Below are 24,810 nucleotides of genomic sequence, written 5' to 3'. Positions count from 1 at the left end.
ATGTTAATTTGCTACGAAACATGGTTATAATATATCACCGCATACTATACGTAACAATTTTAAATAATTAATAATTGAAATAAAATTGTAAATGAAACGTATTGTAACAGTGGTTTACTTGGTGGTAGGGCTCTGTGTAAACCCGTCTGGGTAGGTACCACCCACCCATCAGATATTCTACCGCCAAACAACAGTACTCAGTATTGTTGTGTTCCGGTTAGAAGGGTGAATGAGCCAGTATAATCACAGGCACAAGGGACATAACATCTTAGTTCCCAAAGTTGGCGGCGCATAGGTGATGTAAGGAATGGTTAATATTTCTTAAAGTACCTTTGTCTATGAGCGGTGGTGACCACTTACCATCAGGTGGCCCATATACTCGTCAGCCAACCAAAAAAAAACATAGTTGATAATTTTAATAACGTTGAAATATTTCGTGAATCGTATTGTTACTCTTAATATAATCTTATATGAGCACAAACACGAAACCAGCCTCTTAATATTGACATATATAAATTATTTATAACATATATCGTAATATAAATGCATTGGAAATTGTATTTTTGATGGATTTTTTTTTAACATTCATAATCATTAAGTAATAAAATTTACAGCCAAAGACTAAACTTTTATCAATGTTATAGATATGATTAACTATTTTTTTTGCATAAAAATAGAATGAAAAACTTATTATATAAATTTTCTAACTTTGAACGATAAAAAGTTTAAGTAGAAGTAAAAGGTGTATGAATTTCTTGTATTATTATATTTTTATAAAGTCAAAGAGAATGTTATTGAAAATTGTAGAGAAACTTAAAAATTCTAAGTTACAAGTGAATAAGACGTCCATATCATGAATTTTATTTAGACCGTGATATTATATATATATATCTATATGTACATATATGTTGGTGATGGTAATTGTATACATCATATCACATCATCAGCCCATATTTGTCCACTGCTGGACATAGGCCTCTCTAAATGCACAAAAATAATTGATTAATTATATACATAAAAATGCCTCTTAATTTTAATAGCCTACTTTTCATGCCATAATAATAAAATTTAAATAGTAAAATTTAAAAAATCGTTAAATAAAAGAAATTGTTAGCCGAGCTGATGGACTTTAATAGCAAATACAAAAAGGAAAGGATTGATAATAAGTTAAAGCTAAAGGACTTAGTTGCTTGGAGAAAAGGAATTATTTCCAAGTTTTTTTTCTACGAAATGAAAGACTTAAGAGAAAAGATTGATTAAAATTGTTGGTCAACTAGGAGTCCATTTAAAGTAATTCCTTCCTATGAATCATCAAAGCCTTCTTTATTAAAGTTATAAAGTCAAATAATTCGCCATCGTAATTCCTACGTAAAAACCTAAGTATTTTCAAATTGTGGTCATATTGTAAGGTTCGTTTGCAATAGGGCAAAAGAGAACAATGGGGTGGAAAGAAAGTTGAAGTGTGCTATTATGAATGTTTAGCTAAGGCCCGCTCAGTAAACACTTGTACGGAGCGCACAATGGCTCTATTCACTGTTGTGAGAGCACTATGTATATGCTGTTAAGACCTATCTATTACATGCCGTACCGCTTGTGACTTTTCTATAACGTCAAGACTTCAAAATCTAAAAAAGTATTTTCATATTTAATATGTATTGGAGTAAAAATAGTGTTTTTTTTTATTATAAAGCACTAATGCAAAAAATATCTTAATAATTTAACATTAAAAAAACGCAATCATTCTGAAAGAAGCGTTAAGGATGAATATGAGTTTTCCTAATATGTCAAAACCATTATGACGTAAATACCCGTAGAGTGTACATAGGTATATAGATGTATACGTATAAGGTACGTAAACCTTATTAATGCTGTAATCTCTTTAAGATGCTGTACCTATAAATTGATTTTGCTATAATGATATTAAGAAGGTCTTCCACTGACCCAAATAATACGATTTACGCGATGTGTAATCAATTTGAAATTGTTGTTTAAAATATGTTTGGTATCGGTAAGTTGTGAATGATATTCATTTTAAATATCTTAAATTATTTAAGTGAACGATATAATAATAAATGTAGTAAAATATCTTACTACTGTAATTGCTTATACCCATTTTAATTTAGAATATATTATAAAAGATTTAATGTTAAAACCAGTTTCAAGGACACGCGGAAGACTTTTATAGCCCCAAAAAAAAAAAGAAGAGCACTACAATAGAGTGAATAATTTATAAAAATTATAATATGGAATATATATGTTTATGTATTTATTATTAGTCAAATACGATTGAAATTTTATAATATGTTTGTATTGTTTAAATTGAAGTTAAATATATAATTTTTTCAAGTTACATGTCACTAAAGACCAATTCCGAAGGACGCTTTAGGTGACGGTGACGGCTTTAGAAGACCACCGTATTATTTTTCGTTTGTTTCATCATAATGCACTGATGTGATCTCTTCTTAGAGTTATGTGTAGTATGCAAATATATAACTATATTCATTATACTTTCAACATTTAGAGTTCAGACTTGTGATATAATTAAATCAGTAATTCCGTTCAAGTATGCAAGGTCTTGCATGAAGTCTTCAACTTTCGATTGACATGGCGTCTCACAAATTCGCTTATGATGTCGTGTAAAGTTTAAAGCGTATCTATGTACTTTATGATTTAAGATTTTATATAAAATTATATATATATATATATATATAGGAATATTTGAAAAAGGTTTTGGTTTAAAATTAAATAAGCGCTTATGTATATAAGCTCTTATACAAATTATGTATGTAATAGTAAAGAAATAGCCTGTGTATTAACAAGGTTCTCTGAGCTTATTACATCATGCTGATCCAATACTTGTGGTATGTGGTGGTGGTGGTGCATATTTTTTTTTCAGAAATTCGTCGGCTATATACAGGTTTCCTCACGATGTTATCCTTTACCACCAAGGACGAATTAATTTAAAACACAAATTAGGCTATTGAAAATTTAGTAGCGCTTGCTCAAGTAGCAGCGCTTACACGCAATCTTAGGTTTAGGGTAGAAGATTAATGTTTTTTATTAATTCCACTTAGCCATATTACATTATGTAAGTTTAATTAACAATTTTTTAGGTCATAGTAATGTAACTAAAAAAAAAAACAGCAATTAATACAACTTTATCGGGACAACATTACATAAAAACGCAAAATATTTCTGATAAGCTATGATTATATTACATTATATAAAAAATATATAAAAAAATGTAATTGAAGAAATCCAACATATATCTACTTTTATATCTGTAAGTCTGTTTTTCACATATTTAAGAAGACACTAATCTAATGTTTGCGTATTTATTTTATTGATACTAGATATGAAAATATAGGTTATGTTGTTATTACAAATGTAACATACTGTACCGTACTGTTGATATGAACATGTTTATGTCGGCCACGGAGAGATCAAGCTACGGAAGCGAATTCAACCGCAAACATTCGTAGCCTGGCTCTTACTAGCCTCACAACAATTTATGCGGCCCCACATTTCTGCTTTAATCTGCGGTTATCGCCTAAGGTTTAATCAGACTCTTTACTAGCAGCAGATATGTTCTCGTATTGGTTATTAAAATAATATAGATGTAAGAAAAAATCAATGTGTCTCACAGACTAAGTTTCAATAATTCAATAATGTTTAATATCCAGAATAGGAAAGTTTGTTTGAGAGCGACAACTTTTATTTCTTACAACATTCAATTAAATATAAATTCGATATAAAGGTTACGTTTGGCATGCAAATAATATCAAGGCATTTTCTTCACAATTGTTTATGATTATTGAAACACTTGAAAAACCTTTTTTATCAGGATCTCAGAAGATCAATATTCAATCGATCCTCTTCTACTCCATCCTTAACCACGTAACTTGAAGAACGCTTTTACACTCTCCCAACCAATATCCACACATTGATGCTGGTGCATTCACAAGCGCAGGCCATTTTAATATAGATTATTAATCAAGCACACAAAAATAAAAATAAATCAAATGAAAAACACCAAAGGCACAAGGAGACAAAAAAGGTCGGCTTGTAATGTAACGTGCTGGCAAAATTACTTCGGCCTATGCGTCCATAGCCTCGAAGCAACTTGGACAAGATATTTGAAAAAGTAATCATTACAATAAGCTTCGTAAGTAAATCATTTATATAACACAAGGATTTTTGAGTAATTAAATTATTGTCAAATTAACAGTTATAGCCATACAATTAAGTTTGAATATTCTTTTTACGCTTCTGTTGACGTTTTGTTTTAAAAACAACTTGCAAACATAAAGAAATATAACGAAAACAAACAATTTAACTTGTTACAAAGTTAAACAACTATACACTTTTTTATTTTAAAAAAGTATGGTGACAGGATATCTCGTTAATGAAAGGCGTCGGAAAAAAATTCAGAAATGCAACTAACAAAGTTTAACAACGTAATTAACTTTAGACAAATTGCAAAATCCCAAATACGGTTTCGAGGAACTTTTTTGACAACTCGTTACATAATTTCGCATGTATTTACATACGACGTGTTTATTATTGAAAGGCTGAATTAGTTTAATGTATAGATGACCGCAAGTTAAAAAAGGGTACGATAAAAAAGAAAACTTTGTGTATGGATTATTCATAAGTCGTAACAAGCGGTCTGCCGGATGCGAACAGGAAATGAGTCCAATTTTAATGAGCTTGTGAATTTTATTTCTATACCTTTTCTGAAAATTAAGTGTGATGTTATTTTATAAATGAACTTATATACTATCTCGGTATTAGACTGGTAGGTCGTGAGATCCAAACATTGTAACTTGTTCCTAATTTATCAAGGCTAACTGTTGTGTTTTTTATTAATCTGTAAATACTTGTATTTTTAACCAACTAAAAGAAGGAATCATTAATTCGGTTCGGTTTTGTTCTTTTTTCTTCATATTCGTTACCAAAGACTCCGTCATTTATATACCGATTTGGAAAATTATTTTTATGTTTCAGGGGATATACTGGTGTTTGGTCCCATTTAAATACGAAATAAAAAATGTAATTTTTTTATAACATTTTATATTATATAATTAATATAAAGATAACGTGAGGCAACGAAGTAACTGTAAACCTCCGAGACAGTGAGTGTATCTATCGAACAAGAGATAAGGCCATTGGCCTCTATCAACAGACTGTTAATAATTAATCTATATCATAAAAAGAAATGAAGCAATATCAACGTGTTTTTTTTTTAAATTATTACACGAACTGAGTTAGATTGGGAACAAGTAAATTTAATTTGTTAGAATTTAACGTCAAAAACTTATTGGCAATGTCGAAAACGTTTAATGAAATGAACTAAACGAGCCCATAAATTACATTAACGAAACCCTCATTTGAATTACTATACCCAAAATCACTCCTAAGAGGACTAGCGTTACCCCTGAGGTTTTAATCAAAGAATTTTGTGGATTTGAATATGTTAAGCTAAATCAAAAATATTTCCGTTTAACCGAACTAATATGTCATGATGGTATATTATTATGATAAATTTCACTTGGTTATTAAATCTCTTATCTAAATGTCTAATAATAGGTATATTAATCTCATTAATACTTAATATAGAAAAATACGCCTAATCTCACTTTAAAAATTAAGCAAGATTTAAAATATTATTTATAATCATAAAAGCTTTGAAATAAAAATATCTAAAAGGCAAGTCCTTTCTATTTCAAACGTGCATTTGATTTAGACGCCAATAAGATTTGTTGTAAGGTTGTTACGTAAATTCATCTTGTTGGTTTCTAAATTGCAACAGCTTACACGTGACGGAAGAACAACTGCGCTTGAGATAAGTTACAAAGTATTAATATATTAAACCCTTGATTTCATATCTTTGAATATAAATAATCAATATTTAATTACTCTTAGATAATTTAGATAAGTCTATATATTAATATATATATCCATCATAATTTTCTTCTAACATTAATTAAATTAATAAGAACTTTAATTAAATAAAAATATTAATTTATTTATTAAAAATAACGTCAGGTGAAACTGATACACCGAAACGAGATATGTTTGAAATAGATTAAAAATATACCTTTAAGAATTTATTCTACGTTGATAAATAATTGCTTGTGAAGTTGAAAATATTTTTTATCTATTAACACATGTTGTCTTCCCATGAAAATATTATTATTTGAAGGTATCTTTTGTCATTCGTAAGAAGATTTCCGACGAAGATATTCTTTAAAATGACAATCCTATTAAGAATCGTCTCGCAATGTGTGAAGATTTTCTTTTCGCCTCGGCAATTAAAAAAGTATAGCTAAGTGGTTAGAATTTAAATCTAAAATTTATTTAGGTTGATTCTATGCCCGAATTGCCTTTAATAAATACTAAATTAATAATATATATAATAACGCTTTGTCTAAATCTGAAATCTATTTTAGCACTTCATAACCATCGCTTAAAGTTATTTGAATCAATCAAAAAGTTTATGATATTTCATAATTAATCTTCATCATTTAATTTTACCGAAACATTCATTTCGAAAACTTTACCTTTAAATAGTAAAAGCAAAGTAATCACGAACTCATAGCTATACAGGAAAGTTACTAATACTTGGTATGGCAAATTAATAAAATAAATTGAAAAAAATATTTAAATTTGTTACATTTGAACTCTCTTTTTTAAATCTTGCTTTAGAGGAAACAAACGTGATCGTCAAGCGACGCCCAGCAGTTTTAAAATAGCGAATTTGACGTTTATTAAAATAGTTTATGTAGAGGGGCATATAAGACAGCGCCATGCCGTTTGCCGTCACGGCATACGTGTCGATCTCACCGCCAACACATTCCAGTGGAAGTTTTACAACGAATAAACATTAACTTGTGACTTGAATGGTAATTACATTAATAGTAGTAATGTTAATATTTCATACACTTTTTATTTAAGCCTTTAATAGACACGTTGGTACGAATAATATTTTACATTTCTTTCGTACCAGTAAATTCTGCCACAAGATCTAAGATCTTATATCACTTACGTCTGTAATTACACTTTTTTAGTAAAATCGTAAACTAAAATACAGAAGTTCGACTAAATAATTATGACTTTATATGAACTTGTTTTCTTATGGTTAAAATTCATGCAAATGAACAGCTCATTCTGAATTCAGATATTAACCATCCTTTTTCTAGACAATTTCCATTTCGCAATTGTATATGGACTCGAAACGAATGTGCAATTTTTCCTTACATCCGTTTTTCGATAGATTCCCTGTTTTTTTTTTTACTTCTTAAGCTGTTCGATACAGCATGTTTTCCGGTCAACCTGATTGCTTATACGTTTTTGCTGAAGTGTCGTTCTGTTGAATACTATTTTAATATACCCTGAAGTGTCTGGAGTAAGCGATGTATTTTTTCATATTATATTTATTATGACCCTACGTTTTATGGGACAGTAAACGCTTATAGGCGTCATAACAATAACTTACTTATTGTGAGATTTTTAGAACTACTCTACTAAATACTCTACAGTTAAGTATTTAAAACGTGTTTTATTCAGAAATTATTAAAAAAATATAAATTTTAATTTTCACGTTAAATATAAAATCAACCAACTCTTTCAAAAGGATTTAACAAAATGTTATTTTCATATGTGGTATCCAAAACGCTCAATAACTTGTAATGACACAACTTTTCAAAGTAGTTATTTAACTGTCATTATCATAACTGATTTTCAAACAAAAACGTGTCTGAAGTTAGCTACGGAGAAATGAAATTCGTTCTAACTATTAAGTCCGCCAAAACCTGACGGTTTGAAATCAATTAAACTTAACTGAGCCACGCTTCGAACTCAGTGGCAGACACTTCGAACAGGGATGGAAGCAATTGATAATATTCCAACAGAAGGCCATAGCTGCGACTCTAAACTAACTTCAATTGATCATCATTCAAATGTTTAATAGAAGTACGGTTGAAGTGACTTAAAATTATTTGCAGTTTGATGCATTTGTGTATTAGATAAAATCATATCTTTTAAGGGAAGTAATTGAAAGCTTTAATTTAATTTTTTAATAATTGTGTCTAAAAGTTGAATAAATCTTAACCAAAGACCGCTGGTTCTAATCCGAGCCTCTGAGTTTTTATATAGTTAATTTTTGTTTTAAATTAATCTCATGTTCGACAGTGAAGGGAAACATCATGAGGAAAAGTGTGATGAAACTCTGCCACATGTGTATCCAACCGACCAACAAGCATTGGAATAGAATGGTGATATTTGTACCTAATCTTATCTTTTTGTCATAAATTTGTAATCCTAAAATTGAGATTGTGATGCTGTCTGGCAATACAAAAATAAAACATGTAGGCATGTCAATATAAAGTAAATAAAGCGGTGAGTAAGACATAACAGCAGGGATAGACGGAGATATATTAATAATTAATCAATTGATTTAACAAAAATGGGATTATAGGGGTTTCAGTAACTGAAACTCGAAATTCACCGCAGAACTAGAGCGTGAAATGTTCGAATGTAATATGCGACATTTACTATAATAATTATAAATTTTATAGGATACATATATCAAAATGGAATATCTCCGTGAGGCGGCTGGTAAAATTTCACGAGTGAGATAAGAAGTGAATAATAAAATGGCACTGCTGGTCATTAACAGGTTCTAAGAATTGTGATATTTCAATAATGAGATATATTTGAATATCTGTTTCCTGAAAATATGGTAATCGTTACGATAGTAGCGATTTTTGTGTATGTTAATAGTTTATATACTGTCATACATATTTATCAGATGATATTAAAATATCATATTCTATTATTCTGTCGTAACATATCGTGCTTTTGTAATTTCACCTTCTGACTATAATCCATGTATCCCATAAAAAACTATACGATAAAATGGCAAAATAACAAGGCCTATGTAATCATAACGTCATGTAAATATGTACAGAATCTCGCTAATATATTTTACCGTCGAGGGTAGACTGACAGCAATTTATATTTCTTATTTAACTTAGTAACATTTTGTAGACGCAGGAAAATCATATGTTATCAAAATATGAAAGATGTCTAGCATTATGTGGCGTATTAAACATGCTGATACGCTATGTTAGTATTATACGATAGATTTCATGAAAACTATCTAGGCATGTTATTGAAGTAAAGAGAACTAAAGATATCATTGCTAAAATACGATGTTTTTTATTTAGTAATCGTCGTATACGTCTTGTTAAGTAAGCGTGTATCAAATATACAATTGGTAAGAAAATATTCAGAATAATAAAGTGATAATAATTATTATTTATGATGCAAACTTTAGTTATTATATAAAAAAAAACAAGAAAAAAAGTAAAAAACATAAAAAACTAATTTCTAATCTTACCTGCACTAAGTATTTGATTTCAGTAATATTTACTCAAATATAACTCAACCAAATTGAAGGTATTTTACGATTAAATTATAATTGGTCTAAAGAAACGCCTTTCCTAGTTTATAGCATTTTCGTATGTACATACATATATCTGTCATTGTATTATTAATTTTTATTGAATTATTTTTTTTATCAACTTCTTTTCGAGCACTGTTTGCAGATCGTCTGGATTTTCTTCAAAGAGCACGTTACCTAGCATACATGATTTAACCATTTAGCAATTACTTTTATTTCAGTTTTTACTCAGTCTTGGTCTCTTAGCATTCATTCATCAATGTAGTTAACACTTTTATGTACAGAAATATTAATAGAATCAACGAACGAAATAAAATAAAAGAAACAATAAAATTGTTGTTATGCTTAAAATATTTTTATCATCTTTCAGTGTTTCGTTATCATCTTTCAGTATTAACGAAATTCGGGATTAAAAACGGGATTCAGTTGGTACGAGTATTAATTCGTACCAACTGAATCCCGTTTATGTATCATACTAACGCAACAAATGAAATATTTACAACTTAATATAAATAGCTCAACCTTAACATTAAATATATCATAGATTTTTTATTGTATTATTGCAATAGTTACTTGCGTGATTCATGCATATAAAATTTCACACCTACAATACATAGTACAATGTAGCTACGCCAACTCATATAATATTTTTGTTCCTTGAATTTTTGTGTGGGGAATTAAAGAAAATTTAGACGAATTAACACTCTTTTGTAATTACATCTCATAGAACTTGCCAATTCAAATAAATCAATTAAATAAGCTAATTGACTTCTTAGAGTTTTTACATAGGTAGCTACTGGCTTTGTTAATTACAACTGTAATAACTTTACGTGTAATATTTTTTTATAAATCTATTATATTTCACAATGAGTACATTTTGTACATAACAATTTACACAAATTTCTTAAACTGATAAATGAAGCGCTTAAACTGTCAATGAGTCTGATTTATTTATAATTTAAATTTTGGCCAATGTTTTAAGTATACAATTTAGTGTTAAGCATAGTGTATACAGGTGGCGCTGAGTCGCGTGGCCAACCAATTAACCGGTTGGCGGATCAAAGACGCGTCCCAGTTCACCCCGTGTTTATGACCGCCCATTCATATAGATTTCATAACAACGCTACGCGAATTATACTCTTTTCAGAATAACGATAATATACATTTTGAGAAACTTATTTAATTAATATTGTACTAAAAATGTTATGAATCTTTTAAAATAATATCTATCATATAAATTTACAGAAATAATATTTCAAATGTTAAGTAAATTGGAATTAAAATATCAGAATTCGTCGAACAGCTTATTTTGATAGCAATTAATTACAATTAAATTCTTACGCTTAAAGAAACACAGGGAACAAGTATGAAGTTATTTAATAAGAAAGTTATTGAGATAAATATAAAGTTGAGAGTTGCTTCTATTGAACGCTAAACTACCTTCGTATGTTTGAGTATTTCATGAGTATCATATAAATTTATGTGATAACATAAAACAAAAACTAATTTATATTTTTAAGCTTTGTTTCTAAGTAATTTTTTAACAATTTTAGCTAAGCTAATAACAACAATGAATAATTAGATAATTGATATTGTATTTAGTTATCCTTAAGTCTTAATATACGCGACAGGTTTATGGGTAATGTTTGAATATAAACATGTATCATTGGCCGATTCAAGATAATTTACTCTTACGCTCCCGGAAATATCTCTTTCAAGAGAGAATGATTTAACAAACGAACTTCCGGGAAATGTTTTCTTTTGTATCTATAAATAGTGAAAACAATCATATGAAAATCAATCTTCGAGCAAATACTAAGATGTTTGTGCTCTTTGATGGCATTGCGATGGCTTTTAGCAAGGTCGGAAAGGTCAACAGCGTCTAGCTCCGATTTTGTTTGAGTAGGTACGTCTGGAGTAAGCTATTTTATTTACAAAATAATTCGATGAAAATAGCTGCGGTATTTTTGTAACGCTCTTACAAATTAAAAAGAAAGCATGGTAATAAAAGTTCTGTTCAACAAATGCGAAAATATTATACTTAAAAGTGAATATCATACATCTCTTTATATTATTATCTGCAACCACACAAGGTTTTCATGCCGTAAAAGGTCATCATTTATTTCGTCTATTCATAATGACACATCAAAAGACCGCCATCGGATGCTAAATGAAACATAATATGTATAATTTATCGATATGACAGTCGTAATAAATCACTATTTGAGGTATTTTTATTTGACAAAAATACGTTTCTTTTCACATATTTGTTTAAAAGACGATTGAGCAGAATATAAAAAAAAAATTGCCCGTGATCTAAGTGAACTGTATTTATTGTATTTTAAACAAACTCTGTATAACATATTACTGAAATATATAATATAAAATGTAGAGATAATTTAACATTTGTTCTTAAACAAGAAGGTTATCTAGGTAGTAACAAAACATGTACGGAATTACAAATGACATTGCTAGATGCCAAGCATTCAGCAACAAACTACGGAGTAACTTAAGTACAGGATTCTCAGTATGTAGGACTGGATATAATTAGTCTCTATGTCGATGTTCTATTCAACTGCAACACACACACTACACAGTATCATTAGTCGGGAAAGTTATGCCTGGATCAAACGCTTAGTAATATGTAGCATATGGTGCAAACCATTCTATTAATAGTAGGGGTTACCTACACGACAATTGCGGTAAAGTTTAAACTGGTAATATTTTACCGATTAAACTAATAGAAGCACTCAATGATTACCGAAATTAATAATAATGTTACTTCTATGGGAAAATTATAAATTAAAGTAAATATTTTCTCGGTAGGGGGGTAGCTTTGAATTAATGTTATATTCAATCTAGGTTCTGTGTGCATTTTTATTTCGAAGTAAATGAATATAACAAATAATGGGGTATTTACGATACACATATCAAAATGTTGCGTCACCGTAACTCAGTTGTCAACATTTTACGATTGAAATACAAAGTGATTCTTACGGAATCGTAATGCTGAAACCGATATTCGTTGCGGGAATAGTAAAATGTCGTGCAATCCAATAAATAAGCAGTGGAGCGTGTAGGAGCGTGTGAATAATACGCAAAAAAGCTGCGTGTGTAATACGGGCATGACACTGAATGTGATAAGCGTGATTGATGACGTCACAAATGCTGCGTCTGCACGAAGGGCCGTTATGACTGCCACACATTGCCCTACTTGTTGATCGCGGGTTATATGATATTTTAACACATTCAAATCTCAAATTATATTTTTTGCCTTATGGTTATTTTTATATATTTTTTAAAAATGCTTATGTTCTGATTCTTTAAAATTTTTAACATCGAAATATCTTCGTAGTTACCAAAATCTGTGCGTCTCATAACTAATGAGTAAATTCAAGATCACTCCATCATTTGAAATTTGATTATGAGTTTATTATAATTAAATTAAATGTTAAATGTAGCTTAAATTCTCCTTAGTTAAGATTGAAATATATAATAAGTTATAATATATACATACATTAGATAAAACATTGTTAAAGACATGATGTTACGACTTTAAGAAAATTCTGATAGTCCATGAAATAGCCTGTAATAATACTATATTAAAATAACCGCGTATAAAATTAGCGTAATTTTTTTTTAAATAATATTGTAAGAATAAAATGAAACTGAAATGTTAAGCATAGAAAACTGCACCCGTATTCAATACACGAATCTAACATTGATATTTATTACTTTTAATTTAAAACAGTTCTATATTTTGTATTAAACCTCGTGCCATTAATCGTAAGAGTAACCTGTAAATTAATTTTCTCTAAAGCCGTTTCAGATAACTAAATTATGCGTAAAGCGTTTGAAGTTTCGATTACTTAATGGTAATGTCGACATTACTATAATATATTGAATAACTACATATTAGGAAATATTATGTTGCATATTAATTATATACGTAGCGATTCTTATCTTGTCTATATTTTGGAATTCATCACATTTTTCAGTGTCCTATTATTAACTGCTATAAATTCTTACGAATGTACATTTCTTTACATTTTCACAAAATTTTAAATTAATTACAGCAAATTTTACCCGATGTCGAAGAGATGTAATGATGGTGATAAATTAAGCAAGTTAAATTAAGATTTCTCCAAAACTTTCAGACAAGTTTCTGAACTGTTTGGATGAACATTTACAAATAATGATAATGTATATAAATATAATATGTAAGAATTACATAAAAGGGGGTTTAGTTTTTATTTTACAGTATCTCAACTAATTTATTAATTTCAGATCAAACATGACTTGGAACACAATTTTTGCTCTGGCAATTTACGGCCTCACAGCGGTCTGTATGTTGCCTGCATCTTCCGCTCAGGATCTCTCGCAATACGACAGTAAGTATAACTCGACATTATACGTTTGTTTATGATGACTATAGACGCCAACAATTCATTTTTATGACAGTCATTAATTTCACTCCACTTCCGCTTCCAACCACTACACACTTACATTTGTATCAAGGAATAAATTAATTACAACTTCTGAAAACATACTAATATTATCAAGATGAAAGTTTGCTTGTTTTTTCTGGTTTCACGCAAAAACTAGTAATCCTTTTGATATGGAACTTAATATTAGTATTTATTTTTTAAAGAAACTCACAATTTGAAATTCGAACGAGTTGTTTTTGACATAAATATAACAAATAAAATCTTAAGAATATCACGTGAGATTGCTGAACAGTACAGGCGACGAGATCGGCTGTGGAATACTTATAATATTATTATTATTATTATTTAACTTATTTTAGCCGTATGAAATCAGTTAGCTTGAATATATTTATGATATTAAAATAATTAATTACTAATTCCAAAGCAAAAAAATAAATATCCATAACATATTAATAAAATTATTATTATTATATCAGTTGTCGCGTTTGATTTTCGAACCAATCACATTCGATGCGACGGCGGAAAATACTAATGTTTATTGATGCTCCTACAAATCAAAGCGGTAAAATACTGTGAGTTCCATTTTATACTGAAACAACTTTAATCATCGTATATCGTACATCGTATGCTAAAATAATACAGACGAAGTTACACGTCAATTTGATAAAGTGCAGAATGTCGATGCAATACGCACTAATTTTGAATAGCGTTGGTTTGACCGTAGCTCGTAATGAATGTGACAACAGCGAGTCTACAGCAGCCCATCCTAAACTGACACAACCATTATTCTACAAACGCTCCACAAACAATTCAAATTATCCATGTCAAACGCGAAAGCGTTTGTCTAGCTTCCCATTACATAGGGTGAGAGTATTCGCGTAAATCTTTACTATGGGCTCGAGTCACGTATACTATTAAGGATTGAATTGAAGTGTATGTGTAAGAGTATACTAACGAATATACATCTAAGGTACGGGTCAATTAAGTTTATACGATATTTTTAACAATTTTTTACTTGTTTTGTATTAAAACTAGCTTGAAACTAGAGAGATAGCTATTTAATATTACAAATAAATATGATTCTAGTAAGCTCTTAGTAAAAAATAGTATCATCATTTTACTAGTTTGAATTATAATTACATAAAACGCTTTGGAATCGTATTGTAATCCTGCCAAGAAGAAGTCCAATACTTATCCTATTTCACGGATCAAATCATAATTTAATTTATATATCTTGCATGAAAATCATTATATACCTTGTCTTATAATATTAATGACATTTACCTTGCCCCAGGAAGTACATATTTAGTTTTGTGGAGTCGGCAACAATGATTACTTCAAGGTGTAATGTATTCACATATTGGACAAAACATTTAATCAAAATTTAGCAGAACTCAAAATAAGCCTCTCAATTTCAATTGATCCGTTATATCATATCCGGTGACGTGAAATAAACAGAGGTAATTTGAAGTTTTGGAAGATATTATGATTTACGTTGTTAGGAACATTAGTGTTTATAATAGATAGGTTGCTTTGAAAATCCTTATCTTAATTTAGTACTATCCGATGGCGGGGATTTCTGTGGGCAATGTGTGGGGTGTACCTCTAAAATTAATTAGTCCGTAAAGTATGTTCTTCTTTGAAAGGTGGATGACTAAGCGTATTGGGACTATGAGTAATTTACAGTACAGAAGTCCTATGAGATCACTATTCGTAAAGCCAAAAATCTCGCCAGTTTCTAAAGTCAAATTAAAAGAAAAACTAGGCAGCTTTAGCCCAGTAGTTGGACGTTACTACTTCACAACCATTTTACATAGTTACAAATCACATTCCAATTCCTACTAAGATCTTACATCGGTAAAATCAGCGTTTGGATTTACATTGCTTAATTAAATCAGGTGGTTTAACGAAGTATTTGCATAATTTATTGTGTTGACATAATGTTAACGAATAAAGCGCTTAGTATTTGCAATTGAAAATTATATGACATGGGTATATTCTTGAGATCATTTCCATTTATTTCCAATTACTCTTTAAAGAAAATTTACTAAAGAAAGAAAAATTGTATGTAGTGAATAACAAAATTTTTAATAAGAAAAAATAAATTAAGTGATATAACACATCGGAGAAAATCGTGACAATACTGCCCGTTCGACAATAGATTTCCCTTTATTCGAAGAAACCGGGACGGCGGATGTACAAATTGGGCATCTTTAGACGTAAAATTTTCACACTATGAGCAAGTTGTTTGCAATATTCCTGTAATATGATCACATTTTCATTTAAATATAAATCCCGAAGGAATCGAGATAATTACTTCAAATCAAAGTCGAAGGAGATACAAATCAAAACTTGGATAGAAGTCTTACTTAACAAGAGTTAAGCTTTACATGATTATACTAATGTATTATGATTCGCTACTTATTCAAATTTGAAACTGAAACCGATAATTTTAGCACAAATAAATTAAAGATTTAATAAAAACAAATTAAGTAAATTAATGAAATTAATTAATTAATTAGATGCTGTTAAGTTAATTCTGACTATACTATATATTTTTATTATTTGTTTTACTATCTTTGATTTCTACTCACAACATATTTATTATAATATATTATACACTAAATTCATTTCATTTCATGTCTATCGGAACCGACAAGTTGACTTAACTCTGTAATAGTTACTGATTGAACCAAGTTATGTTATGAATAGAATTAATGGAAATATCAAAATAGTCTAAGATTCACACTGTAATATATTGTGATTCTTATTTATTTTTTATTTCCATAGTCATAACCACAATCACCCTACTATCTTTAACAACTTATACTAAATATAATGTTAAAATAAAAAAAATAACATCTGTAATGACTTTTTTCTCCATAGACATACTTATTTTATATCTAAATATAATAGGTGCTTCAGCAGTGTCCGATAGTCAAGGAGGTTGGGATGCCCTCGGCGGACTATATGCGTTGCTCGCTCAACACGATGCCTTAGGCGGCCACGCACTTGCGCGCAAATCTGTGCGCTCGCCTTCCCGCCGCCTGCGCTTCGGACGCCGCTCGGACCCTGACATGCCCCCTCAAGCGCCCGTAAGAAACAATTTCAATATATTAGTAATGTATATAATAATGTCGAATGATATATTTTTTTTACTTTTCTTGTTTTGTAAGATTTTTATATGATAAATATATTTATCTTAATATATCAAGATACTGAAATTCAATACGAATAATGAACATTAACTTTCCTAGACGAGATAATTTTAAGGGTTACGTCTGCGGTTTTACGATCCTTGTTACGTACAGAGCAAAGAGAAGGACTTCTTACAAAGTGTTATCAAACTACAGCGTAAGTTAACGCGTTTATGACTCAACCACAAAATCCTTTAAAGGAATTCTCTCGTGGATAATTCACGATAAAGCTCGAAACAAAAGTGGATAATGTTACCCTCAGTATAACAATCAGCTGCTTAAAACGATTCCTTTTCTACATATATCAAAATAGAATAAAAAGAATCAGGACTTTCTTTTTAGCCAAATGAGATTTTTGAAGAATTTTATACGGGTTTGTTGGATTATACCTGGTACTATGTAAGTTATGTTTCAAATAATAATTGTGTTATGTTTAAAATTATGAAGTTTCCGGATTTCGTACTCGTTGTCATTCCTAAAGTATAATTCGTTAACGAACAAATATTAAATGTAACAAGCAAACTTAAAATAATTATATTCAGAACAAAAACACGCATTAGTCAATGCATTACCAAATGTAATTATCCCGAACTAGAGGACTTCGTCAATAGCCGTAGAGTCAGTACTCAACCTGGCTCGATCAGTAGGTCACTTCAATGGTTCCTGATTATTCGAAACACATTTACTCGTACTTGCAAAGTTTTAAAGCGATAGAATAATTTGAAGTAGACTAGAATATACTTTCTAAAATTGTTTTCACTTGTCCGTAACTCACAATGTAAGTTGTTATAACAAACTCATGTTGATCGAAATATAATAGCAAATTATAATTACTTACATGTTATCTCTAAAACAAAACAACCACTCCAGAATATTATTACAGTTCGAAAAACAATATTTATTATTTTTAAAAAACATACGATGTTCATTGACTTCGTTAGCGCAGGCCAAATATTAATATTATTAAAAATGAAAGTAAATTAATAAAATACTTGAGATATCCGATTTATATAACATGGTAAATTCAAAATATTCATGAGTGACTGATCTCGATAATTTAATATTTATTAGGAATTATCAACATTCTACTAATATAATAAACCCGAATATTATTACTGCAAAAAATATTTAAGGGTATCATAATGAAGTTAGTATTAATTAATTGTAAAATATTCCATATAAATTCAATATTAAACTTAAGCCGTTGATATTAAATTAATTAATCTAGTCCTGGTTTGCTGGAAATTTAACCAAATCAAGGTTTACGAAAATATTAAGTCGTATGTTATTAAATATATATGTATATATTGTATAATTTTCTTTTCCTACCGTATTAACTTTTTACAAATATTGCTCTAAGGAAAAACAAAATAAAGAGCTTTTACACCAACAAAAAAAGAAAAACAGTTTTGTTATCCACCAGCTTCTTTGCTATCTTCATAATATGTCAGTAGCCCACACAAGCGATAGCATCACGTACTCAAAAACACCTACAAGCATCAAAGTTATATTTATGTATTTTTCGATGTTCGAAAAAATAATAATGTTACAGCTTGATGAAATGGACGAACTTCTGTCCCTGCGCGACGTGCGTACGCCTGTACGTCTCCGCTTCGGACGCCGATCCGACGAGCGTGCCGTGCCTCACATCTTCCCTCAGGAGGTTTATATTAAGTTATTTAATTAAATATCATATAAATGCTTCTGTATACCAAAATTTCAAATAAATATTAATAGATTTACAGGTATCTTCTTGTTGAGTCAAATTTAATGCAACGTACAATAATTAAATTATATTCTCTGTAATACATATTTAATAATATAAAATTCCGCAGCATAAAGTATTCATTTAGGTAATATTATTGATCAAAACAGCATAAACTCTCTAACACGGTGGAAAGGCGTGAAATGAACCCATTCACCCTAACAAACCACCATTCGTTGTTGCGACAATGGAGCTATTTTATGACGAATAGTTCCAATTTTACACCTCCGAGAACAGAATAACGACCTAGATACCTTATCTAGAGATTATATCGAGAAAATACTTAAATTAACTTTTCTGTAAATGTGTTTAGATGTTCCAAGTTCAACGCTATGTCGTTAAAGTATTTCCACTATCGGTGAAACGTGCAGAGCAATTTCATTACCTCGTTAGTATTATGAGGAGTATTATTCATTTTTATTGGTGTTTTCATAACTTTCTCTACACAGGAGCAAGACCGGGCCGTGCGAGCTCCCTCGATGCGTCTCCGCTTCGGACGTCGCTCCGATAATAATATGTTCTTGTTGCCTTACGAGGTAAAATTTTTATTTTTATATATTTGTTCTTGTTATTTTAGAATACTTAATACAAATCTTAAAATGATTTAAAAAAAATAAAGCTGATATATCTTTTCTTTTAAAATAAATTACAGTTGATATTTAGTACCTACTTCTTTTTTTTTCTAAACGTAATATGAATACCGAGCCCAAACATTTCGATTCCGTACATTTCATGTCTGATATAGATTTAAAATTTGGTTAGAACACATTCAACAGTGAACTAACAAAAAAATATATAAATAATCTATTTTTAGTTATGTTTTATGATACTTTGTTTGATCTTTATTACCTTAATTTTTTAGTCGGCACTACCTAAAGAGGTGAAGGCGGGCAGCTCAGAAGACGACAGACAACAGAACTAAACTTCGAACACTAACGCATGCACTAGGTAAATTAATATTTCTCCGCTCCATATAACTAATATTCAGCAAGTCTAAATTTAATGATGACTGCTTACTATCTTTTAAGTGTCAAATTTTAAATATCAACATTAGATGTTATTTAATTTAAACGATTATAAGCTATGTGTACATAATCAGATACTATTATATTGTATAATGTTAAATGTTATTCTAAAACTAAATTTAACTCTCTACTTCTGAAATATTATAAAGTTTTATAATTTCATTCTGTGTTTTTAATTTCGTATCAATATGGTTTTATAGCGAATAATTATACATTTTAAGAGCTGGGTAAATGTAAAATTACTTCGCTATTCGTATTCAGACTTCTAGAATGTAGTTGTCATTTTATAAAACTTATAGAATACTAAATAAATGTTTATTTTTATGTTCATATTATAGTGCAATTAATAAGTTGAAATATAAAAGCTAACGACTACTTCGAAGTTTTATTTGACCCTATTGCTATTCTTTAATATATCTATACCTCTAATTTATTGTTTTTGTTTATTTGAAGAAGATCAAGAATACTTTCTTCATATATAAATTACAATAAATTATTTATACATTGAAAAAATTAGGGTTAAAAGATAAATAAAGAATTTAATATGTTATCTAGGCAGCTTTGCTGATTACAAAAATTATAACAAGCCTACACAGCTTTCTGGCGGCCGGAGATAAACGCATTTAACGAGAAGTACACAATTTAAGTTGCCACCTTTAATGTTTTACTGTAGCTATTATGAATTTTTTACTGTATAAAATAATTTGAGTAGAGTTTGAGAAGTATTATTATTTATATGAATATGATTCATTTCATCATTACATTTTATATCATTTATAACAAAAGGAGACATATAAATTATATTTATATTTTATCATCGGTATATATAGTAAATGATCGTTTGTCTAAAATTATTCAAAAATAGTTTGAAACCACTATGCGAGTAATATTACGCTTTCAATCAACTAAGTCACGTGTACAACTTTTGATCCCTGAAATATTTGATATTAGTTTTAAATTGTTGATGAGTTCGGATTAAGGTATCCGACATATTTCAACATTTATATTATAATTTCAGTCTAATCACACACACACATTTTCCTTTTTCACAAATAGTGTCCTAAATGGATAATATGTTTTTGTTTTAATATGAGCTCGGTATTTAAATAACTACACATCAAACAAAAAGATCTGTCAAGTTTATCGAAATTGAATTTACTCCGAATGAAAATATAAGATAGAAAAACAAAGATATAGTAATAGTTGTCTCAGATATATTTCTTATTTCTGTGTGAAGGAAAAACCTTGTGTAAAAAAAATAAAGCTAAGCATATGGTATATTTTAACTTTGTATGTTTTATAACGATTGTACATTGATTTTATTTTATGTTATTACAATGAAATATGAAGTATTATTTTAAGATAAAAAAACAAAGAGAGCATATACTTGTACAATATTTAGACCATTATAAGCACGATTAGGAAGGCTTCATCCACGGATAATTTAGTACCAAACATCAATACTTTATATTACATTGATCCGATTCACTAATCGGATCAATGTAATATAAAGTATTAATAATATCGTTCCACTGAGCGAGTGTAATAATTATGTTCTTCTACCGTCGTGCTCAAAGGAGATTAACTAACTGTGCGAGTGCCGATAGTGGATAGTGTGTGCATCTCTCATAATCAAATGGCATATGCAAAAAATAAATCATATCAAGATACTTAAACAATAGACTGACGGCACAATGACTGTAAGGAATAGTTCTCATTTCTAACAGTATCAACAGTTGTGACCACTAACTATCTATCTGGCACATTTGACAGTCCTACACTCGGCAAAAAAAGATATAAGTTTGTTTTTATACAAATAACATCTAAACATAATTAACATAAACTTTGTTTTATATTTATTATCCATATCCACATTAATACGTAGTTTCATATTTGAAGTCATATTATTAGTTCGGGTTAGAAAACTGACATAATACCGATAATAACTCTATCTCTAATTTTGACATTCGTAAACAGCGGGAAGCATTGACTACACGTGCGTCGTCTGCAGGTTATAGTTTCGCTGGAAGAAATTGTGAATGTCAATCTGTCATAAACATGAGCCTTCTTATATTCCATATTTATAAAACTAAAGACTTTTGCTAGTCGCGTTGCATATTTATCATATAAATCCTTACTAATTTATGCGCTAAAACAGCGTAACCCTTAATGTGTTATAAGTACTTTAACTATGTAGATTTTAACTATGAAGACATGTTTATTTTAATTAAATTTTTTTTTACAATTTAAATAGATTACGCAGCAAATAATGAGATAATTACCGATATGGATATGTTTAGAACACATGAATTCTAAAGTTTGCGGGTTCACCATGCAAGCACCATTAATTTTCAGGTGTTTAATTCGTGTTTATAAGTCATTTCATGTTCAGCGGTGGATCAAAACGTCGTAAGGGAGCAGGTATTGGATGAAATTCTGTCAGCTACATTGGAGCAGTATGTTCGAATAAGCTACAGTTCTTTATCTCTAAAGGTGAGGAGGCCTTAGAAATTTATAAACCGTTACTTATAATGATAATAATAAGGTAATACGGATTATTTAGTATTAGTTAACATTATTTCATCTTTAAAAAAAAATTACAATTATAGGTACATATTAAAATGGAATTAAATTTTTTTATTACATTGCAATTAAAAAATAGAGTAACAGTTAGCCTTTTACCTAACTCTATGTGATAAGCAAAAATAGATTCTTATTTCGATGAAATTTAAAGCATAAAGTTTTTTCTAATTCACATGTGACCCAGCTGATTTTTGTCGGATTAACTTTGTCGTATGTGGTGTTGAGGTAGGATAATCGCGATTTATTTCTATAACAAATATTGTAAATATAAACAGGTGTGGCATATATCGATACACGCGATTTATATTTTACTTTAAACGTATTTACTTATTTGCTATTTTAATATTATATTTATGACGTGACTATTCTTCTAATTCTAATAATTTATTTACCCCATTTAAATACAAAACTGATACTATGAAATTGTTAAAAACGAACCGGGAATAAGTATTATGAAAACTATTAATAATATTAAAATAACTTTTAATACAACTACTAATTAATTGTCATACTAACATTTGTTCTTTTTTCAAATAAAAACATAAACAAAAACTTAAATTAGTAAAATGAAAAAAAAAACGTATTAATTCAAGGTATAGGAACTGTTTATAATAAATAAGTAATTATTATTTTTTTATAAGACATGATCGAAGACAGAATCGGTTAGTGTAACTTTATGGAGTGTTAAATCCCCTCTCTTCAAAGAGAGGGGATTTGACAGTCGCTCCGGGTCCTACCTGGCACAGAGGTTGTCCATTGCCGTACAGCGTGGAAATGCAGCCTGCATTATGGGCAGTTTTGCGTCGGGTGGGAACCAGGAGAGACTATTTTAAATATGACTTTGTATAACAATTTTATATTATATTCATTTGTAATCTTAAAAACACTAATGTTAATTTAATAATTTAGATAATCTATTAAAGAGCCATATGTATCGAATTCGAGATTCTGAGAAAGAAAATTGATGTCGTTGTCTGAAAATTAAATTAAAAATTATCAATTTAGATATATTTTATTTAAATATCTTACCTGACTTTTTATTAAAAGTGAGGGCTCCTCGGAATTAAACATAATTGGTTATAGTTGTAGAGACAGGTTCTGCAATACTTTATTATACTTACTTTTACACTGTCTGAGACATAATTTCATAATTCCAACAATTTTCATTATTGGTTTTGTTGTTGAATACGTTATTTTTATACCAATCCATTGAACTCCCTAAAATATTCAATTCAAGTGATATTTTACATAGACCAATATATTTCGCATGTATTTGAAGTGTTATGATACCCGTATATTTGTGAATATTTGCGTAAGAAATAAATAATTAAATACGTAATCTTAATATTATAATTGTCAGGCAGATAGATTATTATGTGCATTTTTTTAACAGAATTTTTCTACTAAGTTTAAATTTAATAATAATATAACACTGAACAAATTATTAAGCATATATGTATTTTTTTCGTTGACTTATATTAATAAAATAAGGACACGTAGACGTCACAAGAATGTCAAGAGCAAAGATGACCTTTCGAAAAGACTGTGTACTCGATTCTGGCAAAAGTACGAGTATTTTGTATGAATAAAAACTACAATGGTGCTACGGGTATACTAAGTGCTATAGAAACGATATGAAATAGGGATCAATAGGTATATATTATATATATGTTTAACACATAATACATTTAGTAGTCAACTTTAATCTACTAAAGAACTTATCATTATTGTATGGTATTTAATTTAATTTTTAATGTACCATCTGTGCTTTTTACCTCTATCAATTATTTCAAGATTTACTCAATTCTTTTTTTTATTGTAAGTTACTTAAACTTTGTGAAGATTCTAGAAGAGTGCCGTTATATTTCAAACAAAATTGTTAACCTTACAAACTTATTTAAATTTATTACTTTTTACCGATGGTAGGGGTTTGTGCCGGTTACCATTTACCAGTTATTCTACTATACCAATCAAAACTTAGTAAGGCGTGTTCCTGTATTACATAGTGAGTGAGGCAATATAATTATAAGCACAAGGGACATAACATCTTTGATATCGAGTTAGCAGAGTGTTAACCACTTGCTCGTACGCTCGCTTGTTGCTGCTTATATTCAAATAAACTATCAAAAAATGGTACTTATTTTAATATGGTTTGCTTTATTTTACTGCTAAAATTTTATAAACAACACAGTTTCGAAATAAAGTCCAGAATTATACAAGTCCAAGCTACGATTTATCCAATAAGTTTTTACAAACTTATTAATCTGTACACGTTACATGTATACTTTAACGAGTTAAAATATAATGGTTTATAGCGGCCTTGACC

General features: G+C 29.3%; 1 protein-coding gene across 1 annotated transcript in view; it reads left to right on the top strand.

Moving 5' to 3' along the window:
* Positions 1 to 19,977, top strand: part of LOC125065291 (short neuropeptide F) — a 32,443-nt gene extending 12,466 nt beyond the window's left edge. Inside the window, exons 2-6 of the mRNA XM_047672824.1 lie at positions 13,754 to 13,857; positions 16,831 to 17,009; positions 18,664 to 18,774; positions 19,326 to 19,412; positions 19,739 to 19,977. Coding sequence (XP_047528780.1) covers positions 13,761 to 13,857; positions 16,831 to 17,009; positions 18,664 to 18,774; positions 19,326 to 19,412; positions 19,739 to 19,798 — 534 coding nt within the window. The 5' untranslated portion in view covers positions 13,754 to 13,760 and the 3' untranslated portion in view covers positions 19,799 to 19,977. The remainder of the gene's footprint in view (positions 1 to 13,753; positions 13,858 to 16,830; positions 17,010 to 18,663; positions 18,775 to 19,325; positions 19,413 to 19,738) is intronic.
* Positions 19,978 to 24,810: the final 4,833 nt, after the last annotated feature.

Source organism: Vanessa atalanta, chromosome 7 (assembly GCF_905147765.1).
Source record: "Vanessa atalanta chromosome 7, ilVanAtal1.2, whole genome shotgun sequence".
In the NCBI taxonomy this organism is placed as follows: Eukaryota; Metazoa; Arthropoda; class Insecta; order Lepidoptera; family Nymphalidae; genus Vanessa; species Vanessa atalanta.
This window is presented reverse-complemented; position numbering and strand designations above follow the sequence as displayed.